General features: G+C 44.0%; 1 protein-coding gene and 1 long non-coding RNA gene across 3 annotated transcripts in view; one reads left to right on the top strand and one right to left on the bottom strand.

Annotated features, from left to right (window-relative positions):
• Positions 1 to 18,061, top strand: part of ITGA9 (integrin subunit alpha 9) — a 332,491-nt gene extending 314,430 nt beyond the window's left edge. For both annotated transcript variants that reach the window (XM_044754042.2, XM_070493860.1), the window contains exons 27-28: positions 2,463 to 2,582; positions 13,502 to 18,061. In XM_044754042.2, the coding sequence (XP_044609977.1) occupies positions 2,463 to 2,582; positions 13,502 to 13,600 (219 nt within the window). In that variant the 3' untranslated portion in view covers positions 13,601 to 18,061. The remainder of the gene's footprint in view (positions 1 to 2,462; positions 2,583 to 13,501) is intronic.
• On the bottom strand, positions 9,231 to 13,542 carry LOC139041499 (uncharacterized). The gene is made up of 3 exons (XR_011496777.1): positions 13,296 to 13,542; positions 12,771 to 12,928; positions 9,231 to 10,925 (listed from the first exon to the last, which is right to left on the bottom strand). It is a non-coding gene; the product is annotated as an uncharacterized lncRNA (long non-coding RNA).
• Positions 18,062 to 26,992: the final 8,931 nt, after the last annotated feature.

Genomic DNA, 26,992 nt, shown 5'->3' with positions numbered 1-26,992 from the left:
TGGTGTATTCACACAGTGAAATACCGTACAGCAACAAGAATAAACATGCTACGATCTGGATGAATCTCCCAAACTTAATGTGAGGAGAAAGAAGCCAGACGCAGGAGTTCACACTCCAGTTAGCAAGAGGACAAAAGCAGGTGGGGCTAACCCAGGCTCTTAGAAGTCAGCGTGAGAGGTGTGACTGGAAAGGAGTGTGAAGGGGGCTTTGGAGGAGCTAGTCACATTCTGTTTCTTGATCTGGGAGCTGGTTACACAGGTGCATTTAGCATTCAGTAGATGGAAACTCAGTGAGCTGCACACTTAGGTTACGTACGCTTGTCTCTATGTATATGGAGACGTCAAAAAAGAGTTTTTAAAAATTAAAAAGTAGCCAATCATGCACAAACTCAAAAAAATCTCCCTGCCAGCAATGATGATGCTAATAGGAGCACCCGCCATTTGTCATGGGTGGGCTCTGTCAGGTGCTGTGCTGGGGGCTCTATGTGCATTATCCTTGAATTCTCTGGGGAGGTGCTGTGCTACCCCTGTTTTGAAGATGAGAAAAACGAGGCTCAGAGAGGTAAAATACCTTGCCTAAGGTCACACAGCTAGTGAGTAGTGCTGCAAAGAGGCCTCATTTCTACTCCCACAGTGACTACTGTGTCCTGTAGGCAGTTTTCTTCCATTTGTCCCCATGTAGGAAGGAATGTTTTCTGCTCTGCCCAATTTCCCTTGAGATAATGTTCTAGGTTCAGGATCTGCAGGTGAGACTGTGGCAGCCCATCTGCCTCTTGAATGACCATCCGCCCCCTCCCCCCAGCACATACACACACCCTCCTACCCCAGCTGTGGGAATGGACACGGTGAAATAGAAGTGGTCACATTTTCGTTCCTTATCACCTGGGAAGAGACAATAAATGATCCATTTAATCAACAGATAGTCTTTAAAGAAAGAGCCGCCATCAGCAAGGCACTCCGTAGTGTGGTGGTGACAAGCTCAGATTTGAGAGTTTGGTGTTGGCTAGACCTGAGTTCAAATTCTGACTCTGCACTTAAGCTACATTGTCCAGAGCAAATTGCTTGTCCTCTCTGGGCCTCCATATCTCCCTCTGTAAAATGGGTGTTGAATACTTCATGGGGTGGTTGTGTGAACTAGACAAGAGATTACAAGAAAAGCGCAGAACCTGACATGGAGGAGCATTTGAGAAATGTTAGAGAGAGATGGGAGCCAGACCCTAAAAGGGTAACATAACAGTACTGGGCAGTATCCAGTCAGTGCTGTGCCCAGTCACCACTTGAGGGTTGAGCAAGGGGCAGGACCACTGGGCTCTGGTGATCAGTGCAGCTTCCTGGCAGACGCAGAACATCAGCTGGCCCCCAGGGTTGAGCTAGGTTTAGATAGACCCTCCCCAAATGGGGATTCCAAGGACACGGCACAGCTTGGACCAACACCTCTCTGCAGCCAAGGGAGACAATGACTGCCCGGAGCTGGGATTTTTGTCTCTTTAGCAGTGAGGAGGTTGAATGTGACAGCGGGGTGTTAGGAAGGGTTATTGGGCAGCAGAAAACACAATAGATGCTTCTGAATTCTACAAAACTGAACTTTACCATGACCAGTGGAGCTAAAGCAGAGCAAAAGGGTACAGTCAGTGTTGAGCTATACATGTTAAGCCATCAGTCCTCTGGCAGGAGGGTAGTGGAGCCCTGGTTTGTTTCCAGTTTCTGTGGTGTAAATACTCCCACCATGGCCCATTTCAAACTACCATTGCAATGTCACTAGATGTGGAGTTGGGAAGAGATGCACATGGCTGGCTGTCATGAGCCTAAGTGAGCCAGCTCCAGCTCACCACTGAGTTTCCATAAGAATCGGGAAAACTTGCCTCACTGAGATATGGGCTCTGATTGCATATGGCTCCCATTGGAAACTGGAGCACAGCTCCTTGAGTGAGTGCCTTCAGTGTGCTAGGCACTGCCGTGAGACCCAAGACAGACTGTGTTCCAGCCCCTGTGGAGTCCACAATCTGTTGGGGAAACTGGCATTGATCAAATAATCGCACTAAGTTACACACTGAGCTGAACACTTGGAAAGAAGCACTGCTGTCTCATATGGAGGGCACACCCACATCTTTTGTTTCAAAACAATAGTAAAGGGGAGACTTGTTGTCTGCTCTGAATCAAGAATATAGTGCATCCTCTAAGTTTTTCACCACACTTTTGTTCCCCTCCTGATGTTTAAATCAGGCTTGTCAGCATTACAACCCTTTGAAGAACTGGGGCTTGGATTTCAAGTGCCTTTTTAGATCCTAGTGAAAAATCCATCAGTCTACAACCAGGAAATCACTCAACAGAGTCCATCCTTTAGTAATAACAGTCTGGACACATCTCTCTGGTTCGCTCCAAATGTCAAGCCCAGGCTGGGCTCCATCATGCTATGGGAACTTCCATTTGGGAAACATTGTCTCTTTCGCTTTGCCTCCTAGGTGGTCTTCGAGGCCTTGCATAACCTGGAGCCCCGAGGCTACGTCGTGGGATGGATCATTGCCATAAGTTTGCTGGTAGGAATCCTCATCTTCCTGCTGCTGGCTGTACTGCTCTGGAAGGTGAGTCTGGCAACCGCAGGTCCCCATGGAGTCCCCTCTGGTGGCTGCCAGCCCTCCTGCCTTGCCAAGGTTAGAGCTCCTTGGAAGAGGTTTTCTGGTGGAGCTTCCTTCATGGTGCAGGTACAGTGGAGGAAGAGCAATGAATGGAATCTTGGCTCCTCTCGAGGCCATTCACTGCTGAGTATTGGACTGCTTTAGAGAGAGAACAAAACTCTGACTCTCCTCTTTTCCTGCCTTCCCACCAGTCCTAACATAGGACGGTGAGAGCCTAACTCCAAAACAGAAACTTGGGGAGTAACAGCTGAGACTGGAGTGGTTTGCCATTTACTTTAAGAAAAAACAAGAAAAGAAACTACAGAGCAACTCTTTGTTCTTTTCCCCTGAGGAATATGAAAAAGATTTCTGCCCAGAAGACTCAGGTATGGGTACGAGTCTTGAGCACTGCTTGGGTAGCTGCATCGTAAGTTCTCCCAACCCCATGGTGACCCAGGGTGTAGGTTGCCCTGCCTCCTTCGCCAGGGAACCCCTGCTCATCCTTCATGTCTTGCCTCTTGTTACTGTCTCAAGGAGAAAGGCTTGTCCTCACCCCCAAGTCTAGGATGGGTTCTTTGCCTCACGTTCTCTTCTCAGAGATCTAGAGTCTTTTTACTTCAAATCCTCTATGTTCATCAGTAATGGTTTCAGAGTCATTGCCTGATGGAGGTCTGTCTCTTCCACTGGACAGTGATGTTCCAGGTGAGTGGGGCCCATGTCTGTTCTTGTTTCCACTGTCGCCAGCTCCTAGGACACTCCAGGGACTGTAGATGGGACTTCCTGACACCAAACCCCTGCTTTTCCACTGTTCCAGGTTTCAGGGGCAGGTGGAAACAGCCTCTCACATTATTGTGGATGGATGCTTTAAATTCAAATAATTAGCTTTGGGGGGGGGGGGCGGGTTACAAAATAATTTGTATTTATTGGTCAAACAGTAATATATCAATAAGGAGAAAAAAGTTATAAAACACTCAGGAGTCCACATCCCAGAAATAACCATGGTGAGCACAGTGTTGTCTTTTCCTGACCTTTTTCTCTGCATAATAGACGTAGACCAGGCATTTGCATAGCATCCACTTATTTTTTAACAGTATGTTAAAATTTCCAGTAATATGTTCAATTTATTTTCAGGCTCAGCACTTCTAAAATTAAAACAGTGGGTTCAATTATTAATCTGAAAAAACTGTAATAAATACACTTCAGAGTATCCAAGAAGTCTAGAAATACAGGAAAAATAGTATTTTTATTGTACATTTTTTAGATTGACAATTTTTGGACTGATTGCTTTAAATTTAAAGATATTTCACCTGAAAAAGTGTTTGGAAGTTGAAGATAAATATGTTGAGCATATTACTTGAAAATGAGTTTATCTTATGCCCCCATGCTTTTCAGACATCCCATGTACTATTTTGCAGCCTATTTTTCTCTGAACACAAAATTGTGAACATCTTTCCACATCGTTAAAAGCCCATTTCTAGCACTGTCTTAGGCTGTAGATGTCTGCGGATTACTCATCCAGTCCTCTGATGTTGGAATTTAGGTGGCTCCTGGTTTCACACTTCTTTTAACAGTGCCACAGTGAATATCCTTGGAGCCAAATATTTGCACAAATTCTTCACTACATCCTTAAGATGAAACCCTGGAAATGGAATTACTGAGTCAAAAGAAACATATTTTTTAACCCTCTTATTACATATTGCAAATTGCCCTCTTGAAAAGTTAAAGTGCCCATTTTTCTGTATATTTTCCAGGAGTGGATATTACTTTTTAAAAACAATCTGCCAGGGGCCCGCCCAGTGGCACAGTGGTTAAGTTCACCTGTTCTGCTTTGGCGGCCCAGGGTTTCCTGGTTTGGATCCCAAGTGTGGACCTATGTGCTGCTTATCAAGCCACACTGTGGCAGGCGTCCCACATATAAAGTAGAGGAAGATGGGCACAGATGTTAGCTCAGGGCTAGTCTTCCTCAACAAAAAAGAGGAGGATTGGCAGTAGATGTTAGCTCAGGACTAATCTTCCTAAAAAAAAAAAATGTGCCAATTTGTTGTTTGTTTAGTCTGCATGGCCAGATAGATTCTTAATTCTCCCTTTTCTCCAACTCCAACTCCTTCCTGCTGAGCCGGCCTCGGGTCTGTGGGTGGAGAACAAAACCAGCTCAGTGTTTGGGATCTGAAAAAACAGTAAGGGCTTTGGCGGGGGCGGGGGGTTTCTGTGTATGTGTCTGTGTATTCCTTCCTTCTGCCTTTGTATGGACATTTGAGATGAGAGGAAATGCCGTCATCCACAGCTGGGTACAAGGGAGCAGATAGGGACACAGAGTAGGAAACATGGTGGTCATGCCCCATTCCCTCTTATGGCATGTATGCCCTGCTTGTGGCCACCCCACTTGGCTCTGCCACTCGGGAGTGGCCCATCTCCTAAGCACAGGCTCCTTCCACCTGCTATCTGCTTAGCTTTGCTTCTGTTGTGTTTGCTTAAAGAATTTGGTTACAGGAGGTGGCTATTGTGTTCTGTTGTGTTGTGTTCTGAGGTCACTCAGCTGTGTGTGATCCAAGCTGCTGGGACCTGAGAAGGCAGATATCACCTTCTGCCATGGCCTGGGAGAGAGAGCAGAGCGGTGGCTGTCAGGGGTCCTTAACCCAGACAAGGGCTGCCTTTGCCAAAGAGGTGGAGGAAAAGGGTCTCAAAAAGCTTTGAGGAAGCTGTTGAGTGACGCCGTGTGGGTCAATAAAGCTTTGCTCATCATCCAAGAGCAATATTTAATTCAGCTCACATTTACTGAACACTTGCTTTGAACCAAACACTGAGTTAGGCACCTGGATGCAACAATGATTGTGACTCTTCCCTTGCTTGAACACCTCACAATCTAGTACAGTGAGCTGTAAACCTAATTGAGGGTGGTGAGTGCTGTGCAGTAACTTCTCCAGAAACTGAGCAGATGACACCATTCCTCTGCCCAGCCCCACCCCAGGGGAATGAAAAGGAATGAAAGGTAGCATACAGTGTGTAACTGAGAGCACAGGCTTCCCAGGCTGCCAGCTGTGGACTAGGACCCTGGCTGTCACACTTGCCAGCTATGTGGCCTTGCAAGAGTGGCTTACCCTCTGTGACTGGCATGGCATCATTCCGCCGTATCTGTTGGTCAAAGCAGTCACACACCAACCCAGATTCAAGGGAGCAGAAAGAGACCCTGCCTCTTAATGGATGAATGGCGAAGGGTTTGTGGCCGTCTTTTATCTGCTACATACGTGATGTTCGGAAATATGAGCAAAATCTTAATCTTTTCTTTAAAAGTCAATATTACAAAGGAAGATTTGCCTAACCAGAAATTTTGTTGTTTTAAAGTGGAGGAAACCTCATCTCTCTTCCATTGTATCATAGATAAAATCACAACTGAGTTCCTTTGGTGCAGTGTTCATGAACGCACTCAACATGCAGATGGGTAGGCTGTTCAGGCAAAGCTATAATGCAGTAAGGAGCTTGGCGGAGGGAGTTTCTTTCAGAAAAATACTTTCTTTCCTAAAGGCCTAACTAAATATGGTGACTTCATAGGACTTTGAGAAGGGCAAATGAAATGTAGGATTATTTTGAAGACCTACATATTCCTAAAACTTCAACTACAGACCTCTTGTCAACTCTGATTCCTATGTCTATGACCTAAGAATGATGCATAATATATATTAAATAGAGATGTAATGTCACATTGACAGTCCAGTGCTCAGAAATCTGTTGATTAATGGGCTTAAAGTCCAGCCTGATATCTGAGTTATTTGGGAGGTCTTACTGCTTCTGGCTTATTATCATATCTCACACATAATTCCCCTCACAAGGAAAGCCACTAAGTGGTACCCAGTTGCCACCACTGACTAGGAAACACTTCCCTAGAGTCTTCGAAGACAGGTGGGCAGTGCTCAAGTCCTCTTCCCTTTATAGGGCCACACCTCTTGCAGCTCCCTTAGAGTTGCTCCTGACCCTGCTGCCTGCGGTTGCTTGCCATTGCCTTGAGCTCATGAGCCAAAAATGGTTGTTCCCACAAATGTGTCACATAAATCATGGCATGGTACTGAAAACAGAACAAAACAGCTGGCTGAGCTGATGCATTCTTTATGCCACACCAGCCTGTGGGCCAGCATGCTTTACACTTGCAAGATGGCCAGTGCCTTCATTCAGCAAAAACAGTATTGGATCGCTAGTAGGTGGCAGCTGGGGGCAAAGGGACAGAGGTCAGCAACAGAGCCTTCACTCAGTCTTCAAGACCTCTGGGAAAAGCAGTGAAGTGACCAGAGATGGTGGCTGAGCCAGACATGCCCTGAGGGGTGAGCAGGACTTAGCCAGGTGAAGGAGCTGCGCCACCAGCTCCCTCCTGCACATCACTGGGGTACAACTAACATTCCCATCATGCACTGCTTGTCTAAGAGAGAAGCACCTTATGGGGTCAGCACAAGCCTTTTCCAGAGTGGAGCTCCAGGCTCCCTGCCCAGCACTCAGCCTCCTCCTCTGCCTCTGACTCCAGGCAGACCCCGGGGCCTTCCAGAAGGTCCGCCTGCTGGCATCCCAGGCACTCTCTCATTCTTGGCGGCAGCAGGCCCTGGCTCTGGCACAAAATCCACAACAAGGGCCCAGAGCTAACCAGACCCTTCTTCAGATACTGAAATGGATCCTAATCAGCTTTCCCAAAGCCGGGATGTTAGCAGACACTGGGAGCCATAATTTAAACTTTATGTGCAAGGATCACAGTAGCCTGCCAAACCACCGTGCAGGAAGAAAACTTTGAAACACGAAACTCTTTTAAGGGGAAAAATCCAAATGAGTCCCCTCTCCTTTCCTTTAGCCCCTGACTAGGTTTGAAGCGGCCTGGGCCTAGGCCTGGTACCTCTTCAAGACAGTCATAGAGGCCTGTTTATGAGAAGAAAGGTCACTTGTTCAGAGGTACAGTAAGGGTAACAATCTTGTAAGTAACTTGCATCTTTAAGGAATGCCTTCAACTCATTAAGCCAGCCTGAGTCACGTGGTATGAGAGTGAAGATGCTGGGATGTTTTTCCCTTAGAAGAAAAAGCCTCATTTGGAGCCCCAGGCTTCTCTCTCCTTGCCCTCCTCTCTCCCTCTCCCCTCTCCCTCGTGCAGTTTGCCAAAACACACAGACCCCCACTCAGTGAAGGAGAAAAACTCCGCATGCTCTACTGCTTTCAGCCAAGGAAGCTTCCTCTCCCTCCCCTCAGACCCTTTGCAAGCCAAGATGACTTGGGGCAAAGCGAAGTGCCATTGCCTTGCCAGCCCTGTGACCAGTCTCTTCCCCAAAGGCCCAGGACCTGCTAGCTCTTCCCTTTGACGAGTGGTGAAGAGGCAGGCTGCAGGGTGCCCTCACAGAAGGGCTGCCTCCAGTCAGCTGGGCTGTTCCAAGAGCCTGCTGCCTTAGGACTGGCTTTGGGCTCATGGTTTTTATTTGAGAGCCTTACTTCTGACCTCAAGCAGAAACACTTAGAAAAATAAATCTGTGAAATGGCTCAGAGACTGTGTAAGGTTTGGCAGCCCCTGCACGGGTCTTTAGGGTTATCACCTTCCCTCCAACCAGGCTGTGAGAACCCATCCTTGCTTCCCACCCCCCGAAGAAAAAGAAAACGAGCAGACACAGGCGCACGTGAGAGCGCACACACGCACAGACACCCTTCACTCTGCCTCAATCAAAACCATGTGCCAGAGACTCTCAGTGGGGACTTATTTATGTTTGGAAGTAAATATTGGGCTGATGTTGCACTGTCGAAATCTCGAGACAGAGACATGCTATGTAAATAATCAAGTCACTGAAGAGACCCAGAAACAGGAGGCAGCCCAAGGGCCAGGGAAGGAGGGGGAGGGGATCTCACAAGAGACCAGATGCCAAGGAGTTATGCTGCCAGCCCCTCAGTCACCCCAAAGTGGGCTGGGCAGGAGAGGCTGCTGCTGCAGCCCTGCAGACCCCAGAACTCGGTCAGGCCTTGTTTCCTCCTAGGCCTCATGCCTCAGGCAGCACCCCCCTAATTAGGGCTTTTCAGGGGAAATCTGCTGTTTCTCTAGTTTTCTGGCTGCTTTTGATACAAGTTTATATCAGAAAATGGTGTAAGTCTGTCAGGAGGGTTCAGTGAGCTGCTCTCTGGGGTGGCAAGCCCCTATCAGGACCAGCACACACAAAGCCAGAAAGCACACTGCTCCCTCAGCTTACAGCTGAGCAAAGCTTGGCTTCAGTCTCTCCTCCTCTAGGGTTTCCATGAGTGCTTCCCCTGCTACAGACAGAACCATTATAAACAGAGCCTTTTGCCCCTCAAGTGGCAAAGCAAGCCCTAGAAGATTCCAGAAAAAGTGCAGAAAAACATTGACTTCATTGGATTGGAATTGAGTGTGGGGCTGCTAAGGGTCCAGCTTAAACTCATCACTAATCATTTCCCAGCACCCTCAGGGTGGGCTTGGCTGGCCACAAAAACAGCTTTGCCCAACATTACTCAAAGGTTTGCCCCAAAGTAACTATGAGCGCTAACGAGAATGTGAGTATATGCCTATGGGAGGCCCTTGCAGGAGAGAAATGTCTTTGAAGTCTTGTTTTATCTTAATTTTTAAGAATTTTGGAGTTCCTTACACTTTATAATTTATCCATACTTTATTATAAAAGTTGAAAATTCAATTTTCCAACACTTTCCAAAAAATATTTGTGAAAAACGGACACCAGGCAAGGACTCTGTGCCTTGTTCATTCTTTGCGTGAGTCCTAGGTACACAGCTGTGTGCACCATAGGCTGCAGTGTCAAGTGTGCTTTGGGGACCAACAGGAAAAGCCATTGTTGTGTTCCACGGCTGGGAGAGGTCTGAGAATGCCATCCGTCTCCTGGGCAGAGACAAAGACCCTGGTGTTCAGAGCCAAAAACTGACCCTGCGCTGTGGTCCAGGGGGTGGGTAGCTGGAGAGTGAGCAGGACTCGGCTCCATATGCCACGTCTCTCCCATCCGACTCTTCTGAGGAGGACCTCTGGCACCTGGCAGGCCTAGGATGACACGCTTGTTCCAGGGACCATTACCTGGTAACTCAGAGCCTTGGGCTTTGGATTCTTTATCAAAAGGCTGAACAAAAACAGCTCCAAAAACAAAAAGGTGATATTCTCCTTTTCTGAACTAGAATTAGTTTGATCATGTGAGAAACAATATTAGTTTGACAGGACTACAACTAGACCATACGGCACCTTTATGCAAACTAGTAAACAGCACCCCTTCCTCAAGACGCTTTCCTTCTATCTGTCAGAAAATTCAAAAAATCTTTATTGGAAAAGACACTTTACTGCCCTCTGCTGGGAAATAGTTGTAATAAATTTACATATCTATGATACCTGCAATGTGCGTGCACCCTGCTCCTCGTATGCAGTGCACAGCCTGCACTACTGTACCCAGCACTCCCTAGCCATGAGAGTGGATCGTGTTTTGGGAAATGGTCTTTGGGTTCCAAAGAAGGACAAATGTTAGTGGCAGCTCCAACCTCCCATCCAAGAGACTACACACAGGTCATGCTGGGAACGGGGCTCTTGAGAGCCTGCAGTGTTGGATCGGGGCATAGAGTTTGCAAGGCTGTTTCTGAGAGCAGCTCTACAGTCACTGCTGGGGCTTGGGGGTGATTTTCAGGCCTCGTGCTGACACCACTGCACTTGAGAGAAAAGAGCTTGCTTCTGGATGCCTGCAGGAGATGCTGGCACCTTCACTGTGTTGGTAAGAAGTGTGACATACATAAAACATGAGCACACGAGAGCCACGTATGAGAATTAGTTCAGGTGCTCTAAGTCCTGGCTGGATTGTTTGTACACACTCTATCAAATCCTTGCTCTAGCACAGCTATGAGAAAGGGAGCCGACCTTTGTCCTTCCTAGAGGTGAAGAAGAAAAGTACGTTCAGCAGCACAAAGTACAATGATGCTCTTCAGCAGTACAGAGATACTCTTTATGTCCAGAACCCTGTCAGCTGCCGCTCTACCAGCATTCCTATGGGTATTGGTTCATTCAGTAAGTCAGACAAAAAATATCGAGTGCTGTATCAGTTAACTCGTCCTGCATAACACACCACCCCAAAGTTTAGTGGCTTAAAAGCAACAAGAGTCTATTGCTTATCTATTATAGCTCACAATTCTGTGGGTTGGCGAATTGGACTGAGTTCAACAGGGTGGTTCTTGAGTCTTAGCTGGACTCACACTCACATCTGCAGGCAGCTGGGTGTTGGCTGGTCTAGGAGGGCCTCAGCTGGGTGGACTCTCATCTTTCAGCAGGCTAGAATAAACTCGTCCACATGGAGGCCGGGCAGCGTTCTGAGGAAGTAAGCAGAGGTGCGAGGCCTCTTGAGGCCTAAGTGGGAATTGATACGACATCACCTCCATTGTATCCAGTTATCAAAGCAAGTCACAGTGCAGATTCAAGGTGTGGGAAGTAGATCTGCCTCAGGATGGGAGTTGCTACACATGCTCAAGGGCTTGGATACAGGGGGAATGAAGAATTGTGGACATTTTCGCAGTTTATCATTGGTACTACGTACAGGCGAGATGCTGAGCACTGGGGATAAAAATGGACAAATCCTGCCTTCAAGGAGTCCTAAGACAAATGCAGAAGATAACAAGGGAGCAGACAATTAGAATTCTGCTTGATTAGCGCCCCAGTGGAAGTATGTTACTTCTCTGGAATTAAACATGAGTAACCTGGGATTACGGAAACATTACACCATCAGCAGGCAGAGTATGTGGTAAAGAATCTTATCTCCGTGTTGTATCCAGCCTTATTTTCACAATTCTCCTCAGCTCAGAAGGTACATGTGACATATTTACCCAGTCAACCACATCTTTATCTTTGAAGAATGATGTTTCAAGCAGTAACTTCTTAGTTAGACATTTCGATTAAGTCTTGGGTTGCTTTTGTGGCCTTCTTGGCTGTGCTTTGAGGAGACAACAACGACCTTTTTCTAATTATCCAGACCCTTCAGGCCAAACACCCTTTCCACATCCCTTGCAGAGAGGAGAAGGTGGGAGAGGTTTGAGGAGAGAAAAGTCGGGGGGCCTCGGAAAGTGGGGTTCTGACAGATGTGGTCTTATGCTGAGAAGAAACTTCAGGGGCTAAAAACACTCGGAACTCAGTGTCTGCCTGCCTGCCACAAAACTGGACTTGAGCGTCGAAGCTCAGAACACAAAACCCTTGCAAGCTGTTCTAAGAAAGCTTCTCCTCCTCCCCAGTTGTTCAGACTGCACTGTTTGGTTGACTCCCCTCAGAGCAAACTCGCAGGATTTCCTTGGCAGTGCATGTGATTGGCTCTTTCTTGGCAGCTCTCTTGGACAGTTCTCATCTTTGGTTGGGCCAATAAGCCCCCTTCGGGGATAGGAAGATGGTGCAGCAAGACAAATCCTGATCCCCACCTGCTTTCCCCTCTTTGGGAGAGCTCATGACCATCAGGGTGACTGGATGCTTGGCTCATAGTGAAGGAACATGAGCACAAATGTGCAGACAACAAAGAAGTTAGGTGTGCCCACGAGAGCTAGGTTTGCTTATGATTTGTTTAGGACAGGTTTTATATGTACATTCGTTGTTGGCAGCAGACTGCAGAGATCACTAGTCATGAGGGTTTTCAAATATGACTGTGGAAATTAGAAGCTAATGATAGTGTTGTACCATAAACCTGCAGAGCAGCATGCCTCCCAGCAGCAGACCCAGTGTATGTGTCTGTTTCAATTCCCCTGTTCAAGGGGATTAAACAAGGATTGGAGGGTAAGTAATTTATTTCAAAGATGGTCTCAGGAAACACTCATGGGGGAGTAAGGAAGCGAGACAGGGAAGAGAAGGAAACCAATAAAGGATGTGTTATTAAGCTGGTTACCACTGTGGGCAAGTTCCACTGGGAGACCTTGGTGGGACACGCACCTTAAGGTTGCTCCCCCCAAGGTGAGGGGGTGCTGGGGTATCTGTCCACCCACTCCAGTCAGTCATGTTTAAGGTCAGGTGCAGGGAGGGATTTCTGGCCTCAGAAACAGGCCACTGATGCTGGTGAGCAAAGAACAAGAGATGCCAGGTCTCCCTGAGCATGGAGGCAAAGGTAAGCTTGGGGCTGCAAAAAGTTGCTCAAATGCCTGGCCTGTGATGACTGTGTGAGAAAAACTAGAAGCTTGTCTTACCATATGTGAAAAGCCAAAAGACATCAGAGGGCAAGATCTTTTCGAACAAAGCTCAAGGAAACTGCCATCCTGGATCAGGGCGAGCGGCCTCTGAGCGGGGTACACACTGCCGCTGTGGTGCACTTGCAGCGTGAGTTTCACAGGTCTGCAAGAAAGATCTAGAGGACAGCAAGATAGAACTCAGATCTGCAGACACTTTGAAGGCCTATCATTTAAGAGCAGTACTTATCAAATTATTCCACAATGGCTAATATCTCTCAGGATATTAATAGGTTTATCATAAGCCAAATAAGCTTGGGAAGTGTCAAGTCCTGGGTTTCTTAGATCCTTTACTGAGGGGTTATTTGATCCTTTACTGTTCTACTGTACATTATGACTCTCTTAAAGAAAGAAAGAATGCGTCATTTTCCAAACTCTTTTTTTACTCCCAAACACCTACAAATAATTCTCAGTAATTGGTGTTCCCCTGCACACAGTTTGGGAAGTACTCCACCAGAAGCACTTTACAAGGAACAAACAACTTACCGTAAGATAGCGTGCAGGAGGTCCAGGCATTTTGAAAAGTGGCTCCACATAAAGCTTGTTCTGAACTGGTCTAATCTGAGGAGTTTTCCCAGCCTTCCTGGCACTGTCAGTGTGGGTCATGCCTCCTCCTAGGCCAGACTGTCTTGCAACCAAACAGCTGATTCCCCAGCATGTCTGACCCAGCCTCTCCTCTTTCTGCCTTTCAGATGGGCTTCTTTCGCCGAAGGTACAAAGAAATTATTGAAGCTGAGAAGAACCGGAAAGAGAACGAAGACAGTTGGGACTGGGTCCAGAAAAACCAGTGACCTGCCACGCCAGTCACGTGACCCAATCATTCGCCTGTCATCCTTGATCTTTGTATCTTCCATATTTGGAAGAAAGAATCTTCTCCAGATTTTTCGGAGGCCCCACTGATGCTGTTCTCTTCTTCATTCTATTAAGCCCAGGTGCCAACCTGAGGCAGCCACTTTGGCCAGGTCACATGACTGAAGCCACCACCACTTCCTTTTAAAGATGAACTCTGAACTTTGGAAAGCAGGCTACAGAGCCGAGCAATATTTATGGATGCAACATGCGTGGTCAACCCTCAGGGGAAAACTGTTAGTTAAAAGTATTTTTATAAATATAAGCCTTTTATACTGATTATGTCTTTATATTTGTATCGATGTTTTATTATTTCTATTAAATAGTTATATAATTCACTCAAGCACTGATATCTGGCCTGAAATCTTGGAAATACATGTACATTCATACAAATTTTAAAGGATAAAAATCTTATTGTACTTTGGAACTTGCTGTTAAAAAAGACTTGCAGAGAAAATAATCTGAAGAAACCTCGAGTAATGAATCCACCAAGCGGCGGTGCTGCATATAAACTGTGGTTGTGGCAAGACCCCTAAGACATTTCACATCTTTATTGCCTGGAGTCAAGTTTGAAGTAATGTGCTAAAGAACTGTAAGTGTTTTTTCATATGTACCTTTCGTTGGAAGATTCCCAACAGGAATTTGGATGGAAAAACCTGATTCCTAGCAACAGGTCTGCTCTGCATCACCTTTATATAGCAGACATCTCATCCTCCTTCTCCTTGGATTAATAGATGAAAGCTTGGAGCAGTGCCAGGTGGTCATCTGGTAAACCTCAGAATGGCATCTCATCGTGGACATCATGCATCAGAGTCCACGCACCACAAGGACTAAATCAGTGCCCACCAAGCAAAGACTTGTATCTGAATGCTGTGATGTGTTGCCTTTTCATGGTAATTTGAATTCAGAGGTCTCCATTTCTATCACTCTTGCTATCCCAGCCAATGGTAATTGCGGATTCCTTCCCAGAGATGACCATTCAACCTGTCCTTATTTAAAAAAAAAAATAGTGGGGTTCCCAAGATGCAGATCCCGAGGCAAGGATTGGCATGCAAGTAACTTATTAAGGAAGTGTTCCCAGGGCACATCAGGAAGGAAGTGAGGGAAGCAGGACGGGGAAGGAAGCCAGGGAAGGGTGCCGTTTCAGGAAAGGTCCCGTGGAGGGTAGCTTCAGCGTGATCCTGCAGGGGAGCTCTGGAGAATAACTTATGCCTCAGAGTTGTCCCAACCTGAGGCAAGGGAGCTGAGCTTTCGTATTCTTGCACCCGGGGGAGATGTAAAGTTTCTGCTCTCAGTTCCTGCTGGCAAAATGGCTCCAGTAGCTCAGAGGCAGTTCTCTAAAGGAGAGCTGCACCCCCAATCTGGGGAGGCACAGAGAAATGATGCACAGGGATCTGGGCGTAGCACTGACGTCCTCCCCCAGCCCCTGCACGTGTGAATGCTCAGTTATGGCCTTCAATATCCAAGGTCTCTATTTGACACTGTTTATTATCAGACGCACTGTGCTGCCCAGTTTTGAGTGCAATGTGACTTCCTAAAAGGGCAATGAGATGATGGATGTAGCATGCTTAGCACAGCGCCTGGCCCGTAGAGAACACTCAATAACTGTTAGCAGCTATGGCTGCTGTTACCACTGCTGGATAAACATCTGGTAAGAGAGAGAACATGTGGCTAAAAGCAGGATCTAACAGAGTCCTTAATGGCTTATTACAGCCTGCTCAAGCCCCAGGTATGTACAGAGGACATCAAATGGGCATGAAACAAGAAACAAGACCAAGGATCTTTCTTATAGGACCTTGCTTACTGGAAGCTAACATGTTGCCATGGGTCTGTGAACATTGTTGAAAAGACATAGAACTCAAGTTCAGGGGAGACAGACTTTCTATACACATACTTGGCTAATACTTAGAAACATATCTAAAGTTTTGGCAGAATTATAAGGGTGCTGGGCCGTTGCAAACCTGGCATGGAATGTGTGTCTTTTCATTTCTTATGCAATTGACTCTGATACAGGAAGATAATGAATGTATCGTGCTTCCCAGAGGATTAACGGCATGAACTAGACTGATCTTAGAATGAGGTTGAGGATGTTCTGACAGAGGGATGGAGACACAGAGGTAGCTACAGTGCGAATGCAGGCAAAGAAACCAGTTCTCCGAGTTTACCTATGAGTTTACTCAGAAGTAATAAAGCAGTGTTGAGTGAGTTTTAGTCACTCATTTATCATATTTATGGGGTCCCTGCTGTGTGTCAGGCACTGTGCTAGGTGCTAGGTTCCCCAGAGAACACCACAAGCACATTTTGCCTGGGGGAGGCAAGCCTTCCTGCGATGGACTCCTTTATGAGACCTCATTTGCAGCTTTCCTTTGCTGGACTCTTGTTCATTGTGTCATGTCGTCCTTTAATAAATCATTTAGGATTCTTAGGCAGTAGGCTTGGGATGGCTCCATCAGCAGCTTTGGCCACATGCATTTACAGCCACTAACCAGCCTCCTGCAGGGGTGCAGACACATTGGTGACAGTGTAGAAGGGTGACTCACAGGCCCCCAGTTCTGCCAGCCAAGGGGAAAGCCTCATCTGGGGAAGGGCAGGCTCCTGGGGGCAGTCTCAGAGCTGGGATCCATTTGTTTCTGGTTGATTCCGAATGGTAGACCCACATGAGTGGGCACATACCCAGGAGATTACTAAGACTTCATAAGGCAGTTTTTAAAAAAATCGTACATGGCATCACCAGGAGCAAATACTGGCAGCCACTCTAGAACCTGTTTGGGGAAGGACAGTGCCTCTGCTTGTCTGATCGTGCTGAGTAGCAGGTGGGGCAGCAGGCACGGAGGAGTCAACCATTTAGAACAGTGATAGAGAAAGAAGTCAAGCAGATTATTAGTACTCTCTCAATTTGGGCGGTTCACCAGCTCCATCCAGCTCGGAGCCCTCTCAGGAAAAGCAGACACAATGAGTTGGTGTGTCTGTTATTTCCCTAGAATATTCTTTTAAAATTCCACAGTGCCTTCCAGTTTCCACCTTTCCTGCTTCTATGAGTTCACTGTGGAATCCTATAGGATATTCTCTTGCAGAGCATTATTTCAGTCCACTTTAACTTTTAGTCGTGTATTCACTATGGTTTTAAACAACGGTCAGAATGATTGAGATGCTTTTTAAATATGGAAAAAGACCTTTATAAAAATCCAGTAAAATAATGCCCCTTTTTGACAAATGATTCACTTATGCTCAATTTACCTGGGACTCACAAGTTTGGACTATCCCGAAAGTGAGCCTTGGACCTGTCACAAAGAAGCCAGGAAGTTTAGAAACAAGAGGACACTCATAGGAGTGAGTGGGTCCAGTAGCTTCATGGTGACTGGCAGACACACAACCAAAATCACTTGCTACTGAGGTCGCTGAGGCTTTCCCAGTCAATTCTTCAGGAAAGTTCCATCATCATCACCAATTTTATCAGCATTCTGAATTTTGGTAAACTTTGTAGGAAATCCAATAGAAAGTCCTTCTTCACTGGGTCATGCATAGCCTGCAGCTCTTGAGCCAAAGGCAAGGAGGTTAAAAACAAACAGAAAACCAACAGGTCTCCTGGAAACATCTGGGACTCGTTTTCAATGCGGAAGTGGATCCCTCAAGTGATATGTGTGCTGTATGCTACCTGTTGAACCCAAGCATGGTAATTTTTTAAAAGCTTATTCTATTCTTTTATTTTTGGATGAGGCATTATGACCAAGTGAACACAGCTGCGCATGGGTTACATGTGAAACCTACACCTGATGAACCTATGCCTGATTCAAACGTCCCAAAATTTAGAGGCACTGCAAAGGATTGTTATTGGAGGAAATGGCCCTTTAACAGACAAAAGGCAGAAAATGAGTGTCATTTCGGAGATGCTCCAAGTATGCAGAGTTTTAGTCGATGTTTTGTTTGCTATATAGAGCAATAATATACACAGTGGAGAATATTTTCTGAAACAAAGAATCGTTGAAGGGAGGATACAGAGCCAGTAGGGCCAAAATGAACCTTCTAGAATGTCTTCTGATTTTCAGCAAATTGTGGGGATAATGAACAAATCTCCCATGTGGTGCAACGCTTTATAGCACAATGATCTAGATTTCAGACCTTGTTAATGTTTTTTAGAATTCTAATGTGCACGGTGTGACTGGCAGAGTGAGTTTAAAAGCTTTAAGAGTGATTATTGCATGGCAGGCACCCACGCTAACTTCACTTCCAGAACTTGACGCATCCATGTACGTTTCCGTTGAGGAATTCGGGCGGGAGGGGTGTTCCTCCTCATAAGGTCACGTGTATTAAAGTCTATGCAGTCACTTCTAATTCACTTGCACTGTTTGGGGAATGCAGGTTTACAAAAATACATGTTTGGAATAAAAAATGACTGCGAATGATTCAGGAGTTCGGTTTATGTTTTCTTTGCTGATAAAGAACTTGAACCTTTTTAGGGTGGTGAAGATGGCGTTTCAATGTAATACAACATGAGCGTTAAAGAGCATGCCCGAGTTCGTCTAATTGCACAGGAACAACCCACTCGATGTGGCTGAACCATCCCCAATCCTTGGCCTCTATTCTGCGGCCACCACCCCCTCTGTGCGTCACCTGCCTGTCCAGGGCCACCCACACCTGGAAGCTTGATCTTAAGAAATGTTTCCAAATTAAATGGAGCGGATTCCTCATTGTTAGTAGACTGCTTCCACCACTCACTAAGCATTTCCCCAGAAGCCTTTTGGTAGCATTCTTACACATTTACAAACAGTGTTTTCTCTTAGATTTTTAATCTCCTCCATTTGTCTAATTGCGTCCTTGTTCTTATCTCAAATGCTGTAAATTTGTGTGCTGTTCTCTTTTCCCTAGATGAGACCAACAAAGATCTACCTATTTTATCGGTCTTTTTCAAGAATAAGCCTTTGGCGGTACCAATCAAGGCTACTAGTTTTTGCTCTTTATTTCATTAATTACTGCTTTTATACTTAATAAAATTTATTTTTACTGCTCTATGGTTAAAATTCATACACATACATACCACACAGTATAGAAGAGGGTGTGAAAAGATATACACCAATGAGTTAAAAATGGTTGACAAGGTCGCTGGCATTGTCAATGTTTTTTTGTTTTTACCTGTCGGAATTTTACTCTTCTACAGTGAGCATGTATTTCCTTTATAATAATGAAACATATGGAAATTGTTTCTTAAATTAAATTACATCTGGGAAAGTATGAATTGCCATCCAAGAGAGGTTCCAAATTGTAGGTCTAGAAAGGAAGAGATTTGTTTGCAGCAAAGAGCATTGATGAGCCTGACATTTAGGACAATGGCCAATGAGTAATTCCAAGCTTTTTCATTCTGGATGCTTCCTGGCTTAACAAAACCTGCCCCCATCGCTTCTCTAAGGTTGCCCAACCTGTTTCCTCCTTGACAACTCAAAGGAATCAAAAGATACAGAATCACCAATTAGTAAATTCTACCTCCCATTCAATCAGGAGTTTTTCGGTGCACCACATTGCCTCTGATCCTGAAAGTCTGTCTGCTCATCAGGTTGCTGTGCTTAGTAATAGAATTAATATAAGTGCTTACTTAGAGCTCTGTCTACACTGTCAAACCAAATGACAGCTATCTGTCAGCAAAACCACATGACCCTGAGACCATAGCCATTCGTTCTATGTACACATGCAACTAAAGTGGATATAACAAGGTATTGCCAGCTCTGCGCTGAAATCTGAGGCTGTGCCGTCTGGGCCTGCTGCCAAACCTCTGCTTCACTGCAGAGTCTCGTCCAGGTCATTTTATACTTTATGATATGATTCTATAATTGAAAAAAAATCCTAAAAATTAAAACAAATCTCAATAAAGTCATAACTACTGCCCTTTGAAGACATCAAATAGATGAAAAAGCAGGGGGCATTTTAAAAAGGATCTCCAGGAAACTTTTCTTTTAAGAAATGATAGATTAGGGAAAAAAAATTCAATTCAACGTCTATTCAGAACTCATCAGTTAGGAGACTATTTGGCTCCATATAATAGAAAAATCCAAAATAGCAATGTTTTAAACATGATAGAAATGTGTTCCTCTCTCACATAAAAGAAGACCAGATATAGGTCATCAGGGTCTGGTACAGCAGCTTCATGGATCATCAGGATACCACCTATCTTTCTAGGCGTCTGGCTTCCATCCTTAAAGTTGCCTCATGGTCCCAGATGGCTACCAGGGTACCATCCATCATATCCACATTCCAAGCCAACAGTAGAGGAGGAAGATAAAATGGTACACATGCCACCTCCTTTTTAACTAGCCTTGCCAGAAATCCCATAAAACACCAGCCAAAAATTAGCCATATAAATGCACTCACCCACAAAGGAGGCTGGGGAATGTATTATAAAGGAATAAGAGGAGAATATATATTGGGGACAACCAACAGTTGCCACACACCATGTATAAGATACTCAGAATATAGCTGCCTTAAGCCCTAGGCATATACCCTTCAAATCCTGTCTTCTGACTGGATTTAAGCAAGAGGAAAGCCTTTATTTGGGGTAGGGGCAGGAGTCTCAGGTGCACGGAGTTGGTTAATCATATTCATGTCCGTACAAAACCCTTTTTTTGTTTCATGTTTTTTATCTCCTGTATCCCCCATCCCCACTCACATTCCCCTCTGTCCCAGAGACATCAAGCTAATGAATTAAATACATGTCCTTAGAAAAGTATGTAGGTAGTAGTATTTTGTGTGTTTCACTTAAATGGCATTGAGCTTGAGAGCTCATTCTGTTTTATTTCTTAAGGATGTATTCGTGTTGCTGTGTTTACATCTGTTCACTGCAGCCGCAGCACTGCATTTTACAGTTTCCACCACCTTTTACTCCTCCAGCCCTTCTGAAGGAGACCTTCACTGCTTCTACCCACCTGCTTCAATAAACATCCTCTCCCACGTCCCCTTATGGACCTGAGCTAGAATCTCTCTTGGTACATATTACATATACTACATCTTAAGGTGGTTACATTCTCATTTTGCTAAGCACTGTTGGATTTTCTCTAAAATGACATCACAGTGGACACTGTCATCAGCAGTGTGTGTTCCCACATCGCTGCCCAACGTGGAATTATCTGACTTTCTTGCCAGTCTTGTGTGTGTGAAGTGTTGTATGGAGTTAAGTTTGAATGTGCTTGATAACCATACGCGTGTATCCTCGTATTCTTATTAGCCATCTGGGTTTTCTCTGCTGGAATCAATCTCACCTCCATGAATCCTCTCTCCATTTGATTTCCAGAATAACATACCCTGCCAGCTCCCTGGCCACGTCTCAGCCCCTTTTGCTGGTTCCTGCTCTTCTTCCCAGCCTCTTGATGTTGGAGGAGCCCAGAGCTCAGGCCTTGGAACTCCTCTCCATCTATACTCCTTGGAGATCCCATCCAGCCTCCTGACTTTAAATGTCACCTATAGGACCTAAACGTGCATCTCCAGCCTGGCCCTCTCCCTTGACTTCTAGACTCACATATTCAACAACCACTCAGCTTGACTAGAAGCCTCTCAAACTTAGCATGTTCAGAACTGAGCTGCTCCTGTCCGCATCTCAGGAAATGATAGCTTTATTCTTCTGCTTGCTCTGACCAAAAGCCTTGTAGTCATCCTTAACTCATCCTCCCACCCTACATCCAATCCATCAGAAACCCTTGCCAAATTTACTTTAAGAGTAGATACGGAATCTGTGTCTCACCAACTCCACTGTTACTGTCCTGCTCTGGGCCACTATCGTCTCTTGGCTCGATTATGGCAAGAGTCCCCTAATAGCCTCCCTGCTCAGCCAGAGGGGTCTGGGTCTGGGTCTTTCCTTTGCTCGAACCTGCCAGTGGTTCCCATCTCACTCAGAGGACAAGCCCCAGTCCTTCTTGGCCCTATATGATCTATCTCCATTACCTTGCCTTGTTCACAGCTGTATTCACAGGACTTAGAACAGCACATGGCACATATTAGGTGCTTGGTGCATATTGGGTGAATTAATGAATTTAGCTATTCTTTTTCTTTTTAAAATGGATGCTTAACTCAGCAATGTTCAGTCTTTTTTTTAAAGCTATATATTTCCCTAAAACTATACCCCACAAATTTGAATATGCTTATTTTCATTATCATTCCATTCCAAATATTTTCTATTCTCTCATGATTTCTGCTTCATGAGTTATTTAGAAGCATGTTTATTAATTTCCTAGCATATGGGTTTTTTCTATTTTGCTAGTTTGCTGTTAATTTTTTATTTAATTATAGTGTGGTCAGAGATGGTGATTTGTATTACACTAATCATTTGAAATTTGATGAGACTTACTTTGTGGCCCAATGTATAGTCAATTTTCATTTTTGTTCCATGTATACTTAGGAAGAATGTATACCCTACCATTGTAGGTAGGGTGCATTGTTCTGTAGGTTTCTGTTACATCAAATTTGTAAATCATGTTGGTCAAATCTTCTAAATCCTTTTCTACTTGATCTATCAATCACTGAGGTGTGCTGGAATCTCTCCCTTTCAATATGCAGAAGGGCTAGAGAAAATGCTGGGGCATGAGCTGGGAGGGCAGCAGGTGTGCAGACCTCCAGATTCTCAGCTTCCCATGTTTGTGTTGAGTGTGGCTAAAATAGTCATGGATCACGCTCTAGGGGAAGAAACCCACCACCTTTTATAGGACTGGCAAAAGAGCCTACTTACAAGTAGGGAGTGGAGGGGGGATACAAACTGACCCGGGGTGACAAATGTTCAGAGAAGTTGCACATCCATGATGGGAACACCAGTTGCTAGCATCTGGGGAAGTGCAGCCGTGAAATACCTTCCCCCAGGGCTAAGGACTGCACCTGGCCCCATTTAACTCAGTGCCGGGAAACCTTGAGGAGCTTTCAGGATGGTTCAGAAATAATCCTGTTTCTCTCTCCATATCCATTATGGCTATGGATTTTTCTTTATCTCCTTTTAGTTCTGTCCATTTTTGCCTTTTATTTAGGACTGAGGCTATTTTATTCAGTACCTAAAAGTTTAGAATTAGTTATCTTTTCCAGACAAAATTGAACATTCTATCATTATGCAATGACCTTCTTTACCTCTAGTAGTATTTTCTTGTCTTAAAGTCTATTTTGGGGTCCGGCCCTGTGGCATAGTGGTTAAGTTTGGCGTGCTCTGCTTCGGCAGCCTGGGCTCCATTCCCGGGCATGGATCTACATGACTCAGCGGTGGCCACGTTGTGGTGGCAACCCACATACGAAGTAGAGGAAGATTGGCATGAGTGTTAGCTCAAGGCAAATCTTCCTCAACAACAACAACAACAAGTCTATTTTGGTTAGTGTTTGCACAACATATCATTTTCCATTCTTTTACATATAGCCTTTCTATATCCTTATGTTTGGCATGTGTTACTATGAGCAGCATGTAGCTGAGTTTTTAAAATCTATTCTAACAACCTTTGTCATTTTACTGGAACATTTAGTTTATCTATACTTATTGTTATTAATGAAATAATTGGATTTGTTTCTATCATCTTATTTTGTGTTTTCTTTTGCCCACTTTTTTATGTTTCTCTTTCACTCCTTTCTTTTCTTCTTTTTCACTTTCCATTCTTACCCTCCATTAATCCTTTCCCTTGGATTCTTTATATGGATACCCAGATATCCTAGAACTTAAAGACATCATAGTTTACTTGCTTAATATACCACAATCTAAAGTTAATCACGATATTTTAGTGTATTTTAATTTTATATTTTAACCTCCTAAGTCATTGCTTTTATTGTTTTCTGTGGTAAATGTTTGTCTAGATTTGCCCGTGTATTTGCTGCTTTCTCTGCTCGTCATTGTTTCTCGCATCTCAGATCTTTTCTTCTGGGGTTATTTTCCCTGTGCCTAGTACATCCTTTAGAATTTTCTTTAGTGAGAGTCTGCTGATAGCAAATGTTTCTGTTTTGTTTTATTTGAAGCTGTCTTTCATCTTCCCGTAGTCCTGACTCTTCGCTGGTATAGAATTCCAGATCAGCAGTTATTCCTCTCAGTGGATGAACATATCATTTCATTTTCTTCTGGGTCCTTTTGCTACTGTTAAGAAGTCAGCAGTCAGCCCATTTGCCACTCCTTTAAAAGGGATCTGTTTTTTCTTTCAGGCTCCTTTTAAGATTTTCTCTGTGTTTTTTGTGCACCATAGTTGCACTTTGACGGTTTAGACAGAATTTCTTTTTACTTATTCTGCTTGGGATTTGCTGGGCTTCATAACGTGATGTCTTTCATCAGTTTTCTTCATCTCCTTAAACCTTATCCCTGCTCCATTCTTGCTTTCTTCTCCTTTTAGAACTCTAAGTGTTAAACCATCTCTATCCTTCTTGCCTCCTTATCTGCCTTTCCTATTTCCATCTTATTGTCTCTCTGGACAGCATTCTGGAATTTCTCTTCTAGCCTATTTTTGCATCCACTTTCTTTTCAGCCATGTAAAATCTGCTTTTAGACTTGTTTATTGAGATTTATTTTCAATTATATTCTTATATCTAGAAGTTCTATTTGGTTCTCCTTCACAAATGATTGGTAATTTTTTGTATTTTTTTTTGTTCCCTGCATGTAATTTCAAGTTTCTTTTATTTCTTTAAACATGATAATCAGAGTTAATTTCTATTTTGTGTCCAGTAAGTGCAATGAAATTTTTATGGGTCTATTTCTGCTTTCTGGGTGTTTTTCGTGATGATTCTCACTTAAGGTACCTTGTTTCCCTGTGTAACTAGTGGGTTTTGTTGGTTGGTTGGTTGGTTTTTGTATGTCTGTTTTTTACTGTTAGCTACTTATTTTCCTTGGAACATTATTTGTGGTAATACTTTGAGTGTAGGGTGAAAATATATTTCCATAGAGATCATTTGCTCTCACCTCTGCCAGGCGCAAGGCTAAGACTTATCTTGAGATTTCATGGGTCACCCATATAATATGAATTTGCACAACAAATCCATGTTAAGGTCAGCTTGTGGTTGTTACTTCTCAAGCATAATATTTCCATCATCACCCCTGCCCACCCTGTACTCAGCACTGACGCAACTCTCCTCAAAGTCCCTTGGTCCTCAAGAATACTGGTAGGAATGGTCTTTCTATTTCTGGATAATTCTTACATTGAGGTTGTAGCCCTTTGAGCTCCCACTTTATGGGCCCCTGCACCCTGCGAGGGCATGAAAACCAACCCTCAACTTTGTTAGGGCGACACCTGCTCAGGATAAACTGACTACAGCCCTCCACTTCCCTCCCTGCATTGCCACATTCACTCAGATTTTGGCCTGATAATTTCATGCTTTCACCATCTCTTCAATGCTTTTAAGAACATGTTGTTTAAAATACTTTATTCCTCATTTTTAATATTTGTTCTTGCTGTTGTTGGGAGAGTTGGTCTAATTTTACTCATGGATTAGAAGTCTAGATATCTATTTTCTATGGATCTAATTTCCTCATCACTGTGTATGACATTATTATAAAAATTTTCAAGCATACAAAAAAGTTAAAAGAGTTTTCTAATAAATACTTGTATGCTCACCATCTAGATTCTACCATTAACATTTTACTCTACTTGGTTTATCATGTATCCATCCATCCCTCTGTCCATTCCATCCATTCACGTCTTATTTTTATGTATTTCAAAGTAGCAGATATCAATACATTTTCCCCTGAATGACAGTTGTTTTGTGTGTTTGTTTGAGTTGTCAATTCAATTATATTTTTCTTTTCTATAAATTCTATTTGATTCTTTTTTAATCTACTTGGACATTTGTTATAGTTTCTCATCCCTGCACATATGTTTAAGCTTTTAATTTTCAAGGTATATTAAACAATTATTTTATGATGTTTGTGTTATTTTCAACAGCCAATGTCTTTTGTTGTTGTTGTCTGCTTCTCAGTCATGGTGACTTGTTTCCTTTGTTGTTTTGCAAATTTTTTTTTGCTGTAAACTACTCATTTTCCTTAGAACTTATCTGTGGGAATTTGAGGTGGTTTCCTCCGGGGAAGATTTTCATTTGCTTCTGCAAAGTGGCTGAGAGGATTAATAATCTGGGACTGTTTGAAACTAAACTCCTTTCTTGAGGTTTTTCAGACCACCCAGGGTGTGAGTAGGCAGCCTGCAAACTGAAGTCAGAGCTGGCGTGAGGTTATGGATTCTCTGGGGAGACTTTTTTCTCCTCTATTCGATAGCAAGGTTCTAGTTTGGCAGTGTTCTTGGTGTCCCTTGGGAGTGGGGTGGTGGTGAATTTGCTTCTCATTCCCCTTTACACTGATGATATAGCCCTTAGGCGTCCCAGTTTATGGAACGGAGAGACCTTTTCAGATTCCTCTCCTCCAGTGATTCCAGGACCACCTCTCTGGTGCCCCATTCCCCAGGATGCTAAGAAAACTCATGCCCCAGTTTGCCCAGTTTGGCAAATGTCTCCAAGGCACATGTCAGCTTCAGCATTCTGCTTACCACCTCCACCTAGGTTCCCACCTTGACTGAGTGCTTGGCCTGGATCTGCCTTATTTTCTTATCATTTTGTCAATAATTTAAGAAAAACAAATGTAATATTTCATCTTACACCTTTAGATGATTTCGGCAGGAAAGGCAGTCATACTATTAGAAATGGAACTCGGTATTTTCCTATATATTTGAAATATGTCATACAATTTTTAAATAATCTAATTTAAAAAATCTGTTCACTTCTTCCAGTCTCAGGTAATCCTCATGTGCTCTATTAAGAATTTACTCAAACTCTGACTGACATATGTAAAAACTGATTATACGAGATCCTGAAAGCAAGAAGATGAGAAGTCTGCACGATATTTAAACAAGTTATTTTCTCCCTCTGGGTTTTTCATTTAAGCAGATGTTCCCTTGAGTTAGAGGTTTTGTTAACAATACTGCTGTTGATGTAGCTATTGGCAGTAACTATGCGTAGTAAAACTTACTCTATACTACACTTGTAATGGTGTGTTGAAGCTTGTATGAACATATGAGCTGTTGGAAATGAGTGTATAAATTAGAATCCTACTTGTTAATGTTTAATATCAGCAGCAATAATTATGAGGATTGATTTTTACGGTGCTTATGTAGCCATAGCAAATATTGTAAACCCAGACTTCCTAGAAATGTCTAAGAAGGTTGGGATCGGAGAAGATCTGTAACTTCAGACAAATGTGTGGTCTTTCTCTAAACCAGGCTAAGAAAGAACACCCTAACAGAAGCCAAATAATTTGAGTGCTCCTTGAAGCCTCTTGATACAATAAAGCAATATTTATACAGGACTGTGGGGCCTGGGTTGCTCTGGGCCTCTGAGAAGCAGTATGTATCTTAGAAGGCCGGTTC

The sequence above is a fragment of the Equus asinus genome, chromosome 21, assembly GCF_041296235.1.
Source record: "Equus asinus isolate D_3611 breed Donkey chromosome 21, EquAss-T2T_v2, whole genome shotgun sequence".
Lineage (NCBI taxonomy): Eukaryota > Metazoa > Chordata > Mammalia > Perissodactyla > Equidae > Equus > Equus asinus.
Note: the sequence above shows the minus strand (reverse complement) of the source record. Positions and strands in the feature narration are given on the sequence as shown.